The sequence below is a fragment of the Vombatus ursinus genome, unplaced genomic scaffold, assembly GCF_900497805.2.
Source record: "Vombatus ursinus unplaced genomic scaffold, bare-nosed wombat genome assembly UNPS02014909.1, whole genome shotgun sequence".
NCBI lineage: Eukaryota > Metazoa > Chordata > Mammalia > Diprotodontia > Vombatidae > Vombatus > Vombatus ursinus.
The window spans coordinates 3,150,950-3,162,550 of record NW_020954687.1 but is presented as its reverse complement, the minus strand read 5'-3'; the positions used below and the strand labels follow the sequence as shown (position 1 = coordinate 3,162,550).

The following is an 11,601-nucleotide window of genomic DNA, read 5'->3' as shown; positions in this document are numbered from 1 at the left end:
CTTAACCTGAACCTGACCTGTCACCCACCTTAAATTACTTTTTAAACCAGAGGCAAACTTTATATCATAAAACACCATTCATAGCCACATCAATCCAACCTGAAATCTGCATTACTCTCTTGACCTGAACTTTCTAGATATCCACAATTCATAGATCGACCAGCTTTCCTCTATCAATATGCCTCCCCCTGATAGTGTATTACACTAATATATTATGAGAGGCCCAGCTCGCTTTGTTGATGTATAAGGGCAATGCATTAGGAAAACGGTAGCTCACTTCCATGATGTATAGCTGTAATACATCGTCAGAGGGAAGCACTTGGGTGATGAATGACTGTAACAAGGGCACCAACGGAGAGAGAACAAGTTCAAAGTGGATTCGGTTTCGCTTGCGGAGTCAAGATGAAGCACATCCAAGACTGACCAAGCCCACCTCCTCACCCACCACAAACAATGCCAGGTCTGTGCGCAAGGAAGGGCCATCGCACAAAATTCAAAGACCTAATTTTTCAGCCCGCATCTTCCCTGATTGTCACAGTGAAAACTCACACAGAAGCAAGGCTGGAAGCCAAAGGAAATTCGTATAAACATTCTATTATGATGGCGCCAAGGCTTCGAGCCCACATTTCAGATCAGGCAAATTTTCACTTCATCTCCTCTTTCCCCCCTCTGTCATCACATCACTTGCTAAAATTGAGAAAATTGGCTGACACCAAGTCAACCAACAAAGGGAAATGTCGCAGCTTGTTGCTGCTTTGCTGCCCTCAATACCCCCCCCAACAAAAGTGCAAATCATTCATTGCTATTATTTGGGGCCAGTCCAGCTAGACTTGGACTCAGGAGGTCAAAGGTGAAAAGGTAGTGCATTACGCATCTTTAATTTGATGAGGTCTGAACCCATCGTAAAGCAGTTCAGCCTGTCAGCCCAGAGTGCTACTGGGAAATCAAGCCAGAGCTGAACCAATATTTCTTTGGAGTTTGGAAATGAGATGGAGAAGTCGTATTTTTCCTGATTGGGAATATTAAAAAGATTGTGATAAGCACATGCATTATTTTACAATGGCATTTTTGCAAACAATATGATACATGTTTATTGTGGGGAAAAGAGAGCCAGCTGCTTCACAGGGAGGCTCGTTATATTACTGTAGGACTTTACATGCCCCAACAGCTTAAAAAAATGTTTATTGAATGAAATCAAGCTGAAATATTTGCATTTAGCAGTGGCATCTACGTTACCAGAGTACCATGCTTTCATTCATTCAACAAATCTTCATGTTGATTCATAGATTACAGCAACCTTTGGACAAGCTCTTCGATACCCTGATGGATCAGGAACTTGCAATAGCAAGTTATGTATCTGAGGGTTAGTTAGTGTGAGCTCTTTCTCCATAGATAGAGATGGCAACCTATTTACACCTTATTTGGGGCAATTCTTCATTCTTTCCATAAATCTTACAGAAAGATCTCATCTCAACAACAGGTAAAGGTTGTAAAGAGGCTTGCTGGAAGGGAAAATGTTCTAATTTAGACCTAAGACAACTTTGAATGGGCAGCCTTTGGCAGTAGCTGGTTCCTCCTCAATGGAGGTCTTCAAAGAGTGGCTAGAGGGCCAGTTGTCAGGTTGGTTTTTTTTGTTTGTTTGTTTGTTTTGTTTCTTGTCAAGCCAATTCATTTTCAGGAATAGGTTAGATTAGATAAATTCTGAGATCACTTCCCACCTCTGAAATTTTGCAATCCCGTGAACACAGAGATTTTCTTCCAACTCTTTTAATTCTCTTTGGAAATAGGTACAGTTCTTAGGCTGTCCTTTTGCTCTCACTCTGTATATAGTTAGCCTGCCTCTCTTCTTTATCACACGAATCCTCAATAATGCCATATATGCTAAGTCATCACGGGTAACATATAGCTACTATTTAACGCAGTACCAGAAATGTTAGCAATAGCAATAAAACAAGAGAAGAAAAATTAAAGGCATTAACATTGGCAAAGAGGTTATCCAATTATCCCTATTTGTAGACAAAATAAATGCTTACTTAGGAAATCTCAGAGAATCAGCAAAAAAAAGAAAAATTGAGATAATTAATAATTGAGGCATCTAGGTGGGAGCCAGGAAAACCTGAATTCAAATCCAGCCCCCAATATTTACTAGCTGTGTGACACTAGGTTAATCATTTAATCTACTTGACTCAGTTTTCTCAAATGTAAAATGAGGATAATAATAGCATCCACCTCCTTGAACTGTTGTGAGGATCAAACAAGGTGTTTTGAAAGTGCTTAGCACAGTACCTACCACATGGTAGGCTCTTACTTGTTCCCTTTCCTTCTTCTCCTAATGGTTTCAATAAAGTATTGAGATACAAAATAAATCTACAAAATCATCAGCATTTATATGTAGCAGTAACAAAATCCAAGAGTAAATAATAGAAAAGTAAATTGTATTTTAAAAAACCACATGAAATGTCTGAGACTTAGTCTATCAAGATTTTCACGAGTACAATTAGAGAACATTTTTAAGAACTAAAGTTTGATTTAAACGATTAGCAGTCCTACAGTAATATAACAAGCCTCCCTGTGAAGCAGCTGGCTCTCTCTTTCCCACAATAAACATGTATCATATTATTCATTGATAATGGTTGGGCTGTGCTAATATAAGAAAAATACTATCTAAATTAATTTAGCAATTTAGTACTATACTAAAGTAGCAAGCAGAATATTTTATTAAATAGTTATCATATGCAAGATATATAGGTAACTAACACAAAAGACAAAAAACCATCCCAACAAAGATCCAATGAATACATGGTTAAAGGATGCTAATAGTCTTTAGCTTTGCAAACTATTGTCAGGCATATGAAAAATTGTTCCAAATTACTAAAAATAAGAAAAATGAAAATCAAAACATCTGAGGTCTTACTCTATATCTGGCAAGCTGGCAAAGATGACAAAACATGGGAATAGTCAGTGTTGGACTGCTACATACATACGTACTTGGTGGAACTGTGAAATGATCTAACCGTTCTGGAAAACAATATGGTGTTGTTGTTGTTGTTTTTAGGTGCCTAAAATATCTATATTCTTCGACCCAGGGCTCCTATTGCTAGATACATGCCTCAAAGAGGTCAAAGAGAGAAGTGAAGGTCCCCAAATTTTCATAGCAACACTTTTTTATGGTAGCAAAGAACCAGAAACAAAGTAGGTTTGGCAAACAGCTAAATAAATTGTTCTATAAGACTGTAATAGAATATTACTGTTCCATGAGAAATGACAAATATAAAGAATTTAGAGGCCCATGGGAAGACATTTATGAACTGATGCAATGTTAAGTAAGTCAAGCCAGGAAAACAATATACACAATGAGTACAACAATGTAAGTGGAAAGAACAAGGAAAAATTAAATGTGATTTAATAGTGACCAGCTTTGGTCCAGAGGAGAGTTGAGAAAACATTACCTTCTTCCCTTCATTGCAGATGTGGAGGGGACTCTGGAGATTGACTACCACACAGACTCTCAGACCAGGGACAGGTTGGTCAGTTTTGTTGAATTGCTTTTTCCCCACTTATTCTTTTAAAATCTTTGTTACTAGAAAGAGCTTGTTAAATTAGAGAAAGATATATTTGGAAGTGAATGTGTTGTAAAAACAAAGGGCATCAAGGAAATTAGATTTTAAGACAATGAAGAGAAGGAATATGGGTGCAGCCAAAAATAAGCAGTGCTTGAATTGGGAAACCTGAGTTCTAATCCTGACTCCAAAAATTACCACCTATGAGATCAAAGGCAAGGGACTTCTGAGCCCCAGTTCTCTAGTAACGACATCAGAAGGTTGTTGTGAAGATCAAAATGTACATAAAGGAATCCTTGAAGTGTCATTTAACACCACCTATTCTAATTTTATCATTCTTCTGTTCAAAACCCAGAATAAGTGGCTCTTTATTGAATCTAGAATAAAATCTGGACTCCTTAGCCTGGTATTGAATATCCTCTACAGTCTGGCTCCAAAGTCCTTTTCCAGGGTTATTTCGTATTTCCCTTCATACACTCTACATTCCAGCCAAACTTGCCTACAAGCTGTTCCCTGGACTTGATGTGCCATTTCCTGTCCCTAAGTATTTCCAAAGGTCTCTGGAATGGTCCTTTGCTTCTCAGAATCTTTCTTCAAAGCTCAGCTCAGATGCTATCTCCTCCATGAAGCCTTCTCTGATTTCTCATCGCATCCTCAACTGAAAGTTTCTTCTCCCTACTGAAATTTATGCTGGTTAATCTCCACTGGAACCTCACTGCAGCAAGACTCCTCTTCTTTCTCCTCCCTTATTGATTCCTCAACCTAGTAATTCCTCTCTATTTGATTTCCCCATCATATTCACAAGATTTGTTGCAAATCTTCTCTTATCTCCTCAAGTCACTCACATCACACCTTCTCTTAACCCTCTCAGCTAAGGACTTTGCCTCTTGTTTCATTGAAAAAATTGAGGCTATTCACTGAGAGCTCCCTCCTCTCCCCTCCACAACATCTCATGCCTTCTGACATCTTCCCCAACTACGTCCTTATTCACTACAAGCTCTGAAGATGATACGGCCCTTCTGTTTGTCCACGTCAATCTAGCTATATTACTTTGATATCATCCTTTTTCATTTTCTCCTGTAGATTGCCCCTCTCATCCACACTCTTTAATCTTTAGTCTCTATTTATACATTACTGCAAACACGCCCAAATCTCACTCATTCTTAAACAAAAAGCTGTCACTGGATCCTACCATGCCCACCAACTATATCTTTTATCTCTCCTCTCCTTCTTTGCTAAACTTGAAAAAGCCATACATATTCAGTACCTCCTCTCACTCTGTCCCAAATCTCTCTGCCACCTGGCTTCCAACCTCATTCTTTAACCAAAATGGCTTTCTCTAAGTTTACCATTAATCTTTAAATTACCATTAATTTGCCATCAACTGCCAATTCTAATGACATTTTCCTGATCTCAACTCTTCTTGACTTCAGCATTTGACATCAATGACTACTCTTTTCTCCTGCATATATTCTCTCCCCTATTGTCCCACTTTTTCCCTCCACACCACTTCACATCCTTTTTAAAATCTATTTTTAACATTTACTTTAAAAATTTGAGTTCTGATTTTTCATCCTCCCACTCCTCCCCCCACCCATTATCAAGGCAGGAAATGTGATATCAATTGTACATGTGAAATCATGCAAAACATATTTCTATATTAGCCATGTTGCAAAAAAAAAAAACTAAACAAATAACAAGAAAAAGAAAGTGAAAAAATTATGCTTCAATCTGCATTCAGACTCCATCAGTTCTTTCTCTGAAGGTGGATAGCATTTTTCATCATATTCCTTCCGAATTGTCTTGGATCATTATATTGATCAGAATAGCAAAATTGCTGTTACTGTGTACAATGTTTTCCTGGTTCCACTCACTTCACTTTGCATCAGTTCATATAAGTCTTCCCAGGTTTTTCTGAAGCCATCCTGCCAGTCATTTCTTATAGCACAATAGTATCCCATTATAATTATATACCACTTCACTTCCTTCTGACATCATCCAGATGTGGCCCTTCAAAATTTCCTTTGCTGCATTTTCTTTCATGTCTACTTCCATCTCTCTGGCTGCACTCACTTTGGATTTGACTTCACCTTGTTCCCAGTAAAGTCATCACTGGGAAATCTCGCCATCTTATAAGATTATATCAGCCTTGGTACTCACACCTCATTGGTATCCTCTGCCTCTGATTGAAGGGTGGAACCATGAGTTCCTAATTCTCCATTTAAGGAGGGGGGATAAGTGTAGCATTTTGGACATCTCATTTCCCATCCAGCTGCACTTAATTTGAACCTCTGATTTCAGGCCCCAGGTACCTTCCCCATCCTACCTCCTTTCAGTTTTCTTTGATGTGTTGCCTTCTCCGCTAGATTGTAAGCTCTTTGAGGTCAGGGACTTTTTTGTATTGTATCCTCAAAGCTTAGCACAATACCTGGCATAGTCGACACTTAATAAATGTTTATTAATATGATGTGATGCCCACTAACTGTGGGTGTATCCCAACACTCTGTCCTAGGCCCTTTTCTTTTTCTCTCTATACTCTCATGGGAAGATATCAGCTCTCGTGGGTTCAATTATCACCTCTATGCAGATAATTCCAAAATTCATTTATTCAATCCCAGTTCTTTCCTCAGCTCCTGACCTGCCTCACCAACTATATGATCCATAGGAATCTCAAACTAAGGATGTCCAAAACAGACCTCATTATCTTTCTCTCCAAACTTACCTACTCTTCTCCTGAACTTCCCTATTACTATCAAGGACACTATCCTTCTAGTGACTCAAGTTTGCAACCTCAGTGTTATCTGAGTTTCCCCTCTCACTCCATATTATTCAATCAATTACCAAATCTTATAATTTTTCTCAACAATATTTCTCACATACATTCTATTCTCTTCATTCAGACCTTCATCTCTTCTCATCTGGACAATTGCAACAGCTTTCTAACCAGACTCCCTACCTCAAGGCTCTTCCTCATTCTAATCCATTCTTCACACAACTGCCCAAGTGATGTTCCTACAGCTCAGGGCTATGTCATGCTCTCCCCAAACCCCTAAATAAACTTTAATGCCTTCATTTTACTTCTAAGATCAAATATGAACTCCTCTGTTTGGCACTTAAAGCTCTTCAAAACCTGGTTCCCCTTCAAACTTTTCCAGTCTTTTAACATATTGCTCCCCTTCCCACAATCAATGGTCTAGCCTTAGTTGGCCTTTTTACTGCTTACTTCCTAACATACAATGCTTGCTCCATCTCTTACTCTTTGCACTAGCTACCTCCCACGCCTAGACTGTTCGTCCTTGTAACTTTTACCTTGTGGAATTCCTGGCTTCTGTTGAGACTCAACTTAAGCGTCACCTCCTCCAGGAGACTTTTCTCAGTCCCTCCAGCTACTAGTACCTTCCCTTTTAAGGCTTCCTTCCATCTACTCTCTATATTGGGTGTACCCATTTATGCATGTGTTGTCTCTGTCATTAGAATGTATATGTATAATTAGGAGAGTCAATTTTTATTACAGCAAAATAATCAAAATGATTTTCATGAATTAGGGAAAGGGCTAAACGGACATCAGTAAAATAGAAAAACAATATAGCAACATTTCTGATCCAGACAAGATTTATTAATAACATTTTTGTTACAATATTTTACAGTTACACACATGATTCTGAATAGCAAAATATATGTTTCAAAACCCATTCAAATACAGGGACAATTATTTGAGAATATAAATACATACAAAAAATTTACAAAGATTTTTAAAAGTTCTGACTGATATAATCCTGGGTTTAGACGGGATGAGGTAAAGATTAAAATAATGAACATAAAGACAAAACCTGCCTTAGAGAGGTCATATGAAATGGTAAATTACTATACTGATATTTTAAGAAGCACACTAAATGTGTGCTACTTCTAAGCAAAAAATAAAGCATGCAAAAATATCCAGACTTCTGAAAAACTTGGAAGGTGAAATTACAATACAAAGCATTTATAAAAAATATTATATTAACGTTTAGAAAAAAAATACAGCTCAAATGCAACAAAGCCAATTCAATTTGGCACATATTGAAAATAACATTCATATCATGTAATGACTAAAGTATAATGGCAGAAGCTCACTGGAAGTTTCCCATTAATAAAGCAATTATCAGATAGATGCTTTATACCAAATAGCCAATTTCTTCAAGACAAGTAATGTGCTATACCAGTATTTAAAGGGAAAAAAGGCAAAGTGCTTGTGTTGTTTAAAAGAATTACTTTCCAGGAACTGTTCAGTATCATGAAAATGGCATCTTCAACCCAACCACACAGAACCACAAATTACCCACATTTTTCAAGCAGTTCAAAGACATTTAATTTTATCTTTTACACAAGATCCTACAAACTAAGTGACCTTTTTGTTCCCATGCCCAAGTGTCTCAAGGGCTTCAGTTTCTGTCCAACGACAAATTCTTCTTTTAATTCATAATGAAACAACTGTGCCATCAGTGAAAAGTCCTACCTTTGATTCCTTAGGTTCTTTCAGTAGCAGGCTCAGATTCCGGCATTAGGATGCAATTTTTAATTAGGTATAAAAGATCTACTAAAAAGGAGAGAAAATGTCCCTCCTATTATAAAGTAGATTTAGATATTAGGTGGAAAGGTGATTTTCCTCAGTTAACTAAATCACTGCTTAAGGAAACAAAGACTCATTTGTCCTCATTCTCTAGGACAGAAAAATGAGACTCAATACCAATTATAAACATTGACGATTTAAAGAAGTGGACATTCTCTCCCAAATTTTCAGAAAATGGTATCTAGAGTTTAACTTCTGACCCTATAGCTACTTTAAAACCATCAAGAGAAAATGCAAGATGATGATAAACCAACATAAGGGGTCCTACAAATGTATGCACAAATATATTCTATCTTTTCTTACTTGGATTAAAATTCAGAAATTATTTTCATTCATAAGATCCTATAAACACTGCATAGGTGCACACACATTTTAAAAAGCAAAGATGACAGAAAATTCATTCCTACTGCTTACCTAAACACTGACACTTTTAGTAAGGGCTAGGAGAAATCATTAGCGTATAATGAAGTGAGAACATAAAATACATATATTTTGATAAATGTCTTTACAGCTAGGGAAAATTAGGAAAACTCCCGAGTATTCTATTTTTAAAAAATGATGCAAGACCTCGAGAAGAATAATAGCTACAATGCAATTTAAATTACGAGAGCTAAGTTCTCATTAACAACTCCCTTAAAAGGCATATTCCTATTATTTTCAAGTTTTCACAAACCCTTCTTAGCTGAAAAGACAAGATATACATACACATTTCACCAACTGTTCATATTTCCAACCTTTAAGGAATCACTAAATATAGCTAATAAACCAGTGAACAGGTATTTCAGTTAATAGGTAGTATCAAAACTTCAAACTCCTAACACCTCAAAGCAATGTAATTCCATCAGAGGCTAAAGACATGACCATGCATTTGGTCTTGGATTCCTTATTTCATTTTGTCATAATATTTGGGGATTTTGCAAGAACTCACAATTAACTAAGTGCTTAATAGGTTCTTTGATGTACCTGATGATTTATCATCAAGGAGAAAACTGTCAAGTGACTTTGTGGGTGTCACATACAGACATTTATTTCTTTTAAAATAAAGATTCCATAATACTTTACTTTCATATGGTAAAGGTGTTCTTCAGGCCCAACATAATGTTACATTATGAACTTCTGTGAGGTACTGAGCTTTTTTTTCTTATGCAAAACTTCCTCCTACATTAACAAAGTGGTTTATCAAGTTCTTTTTCATTCTTGGGTAGTCACAAAATATATACACACATATAAGTTTATACCCACTGAATGGTATTGGGTGAAAGTTCCCCTGTGCAAAGAGCAGAAGACGGAGTCTGGAGTTTATAGACATGTTTTGGTACAACTTTACTCCTAGTAGATTCAGTTCCTGTTAGTTCATGTTTTTCTTCATCCTTACTATTCTGTTTAGATATTTCCTCGAGTTTTAACAAGTCAAGTCTTTTTTCAGATTCAAAATCCAAGAGAAACGATTTCGCCAGAGACTGTAATCCCCTGGAGGCAACATCAGATATTCTATCATCATAGGTGTTTGTTGAATCAGAAAGTGATGTAAATAGACTGAAGTTATCATTAAAATGTGTGGATAAGTTGCAAATATTTTCAACACAACTCTTGAGCAGAATAACATCACCAGAGGATCCTAATCCTATACAGGAAAAAAAGCAAACTAATCAATTCTTAATTTTCTTAGACATTTCTAATATTTATATAATAGCAATGATTTTTTTAGGTCAAATATAAGGTGAGTACATCAAGACATGTAAAACTGATAGGAAGGAATGGTTCTTGTTATCAGTTTTATTAGTTAACAAGGAATTATTTATTAAATATTATTTATTAGTTAGCAAGGACTATTTCTTACTAACTAGTAAATCTTTGTCTCTGCAGTACAAGTCACTCCATAGCCACCTTTAATTATGTGGACTTTTATTATCTGAGTAGAAATCATAAAGTGTCATAACTAATACCCAGGCTTAGTTCATATCACTCTTGTACTTCAGGGTGTAGATAACACTTGAGCTGAACATTGAAGGAAGAAAAAGATTCTGAAAGGCAGAAAGGAAGACAGAATATATTCCAGGTATTGAAGGATAGCCTGAATGAATGCATAAAGGTGAGAGGTGTCAGGTTGACATCGGACTAGTAGTCTAGTTTGACTGGAATGCTGAGTACGTGAAGGGGAATAATAGCAAATATGGCTGGGAATGTAGACTAAAGCCATATCATGGAGGGTTTTAACTATCAGGATGAAGAGTTTGTATTTTATCCTACAGACCAGTGGTGTCAAGTTCAAATAAAAATGAGGCCACTAAACTGTACAGAAGGAACTCTGCAGGTGCATATTGACTTAGAAAACTATATATTAACATTATGTACATTTTATTGCATTTTTATTTATTTTGCTAAATACTTCTCAATTATAATCTGTAATCTGGGTCAAGTGGCAGTTAGCCATAGTATGGGCTGCACGAAGTCCCAGGCTATGTGTGTGGGGGACATTTCTGCTCTAGACATTGGTAAACCACTGAAGATTGCTAAGCAGGGGAGCGACATTATCATATTTGTGCATTAGGGAAGATTACTAGAGAGGAAACAGATTGAAGGCAGGAAGACCAGTCAGAACATTATGACAGACCAAGTGAGAGGTAAAAGTCTAAACTGGTGTGACAACATGAGTGAAGAAATGAAGGTGGAACTGACAGCTGATTGGATATAGAAGATGAGGGGAAAAGACGAATCACAGAGAATATTGAGGTCAAGAGCTTGGGTGACTGGAAGGGTGTTAGTACCATCAACAGAAAAGGGGAAGCTAAGAGGAGGGATAGGTTCAGGAGGAGAGAAATTTAGTTGTTGTGGGTATTTGGAATTTGAGGTACTGGTGGGACATCCAGAGAGACATGCCTAGTTCGGAGCTGTATGACTACATGTATACATTTGGGATTCATCTGCAGAGAGGTAAAATTTAAACTTACGGAAGTGTATGATACTTTAAAGGAAGAAACTACAGAGAAGAGGGCCAAGGTCTGAGCTCGGGGGAAGTCCAAGAAGTGAAAGAGGTTTATAAACCAGAAGAAGAAAAAAGGAAACAGTCAGAGAGGTAAGAGAAAATCAGGAGTGCGCTGTCACAGACATCAATTAAGGAGAAGAGATGCAAGAAAATGAGTTGTCAACAGCATTAAATGCTGCCAAAAAGTTAAGCAGGAAGAAGGCTGGGGGAAAAAACCCCAAAACTAACAGATTTAGCATTTTAAGACCATGAGAAACAATATTAGTAAAATGGTAGACTAAAAAAGCCAAAGTGCAATGAATTGAGGAAAGAACGCATAATAAGGAAGTGGAGGCCACACCTCCCCCTATTTTTTCAGGAGTGAAGGGCAGAACAAAAGCTTGAAGATACTGCAGAGTTAAATCCAGGTTTTTTGAGGATAAGGGAGATGAGTAGCAGGTGCTAAA

General features: G+C 37.0%; 1 protein-coding gene across 1 annotated transcript in view; it reads right to left on the bottom strand.

The window, feature by feature from the left end:
- Positions 1-7,331: 7,331 nt before the first annotated feature.
- KIF14 (kinesin family member 14) overlaps positions 7,332-11,601 on the bottom strand; it is a 67,660-nt gene continuing 63,390 nt past the window's right edge. The window contains exon 31 of the mRNA XM_027843358.1: positions 7,332-9,793. Coding sequence (XP_027699159.1) covers positions 9,402-9,793 — 392 coding nt within the window. The 3' untranslated portion in view covers positions 7,332-9,401. The remainder of the gene's footprint in view (positions 9,794-11,601) is intronic.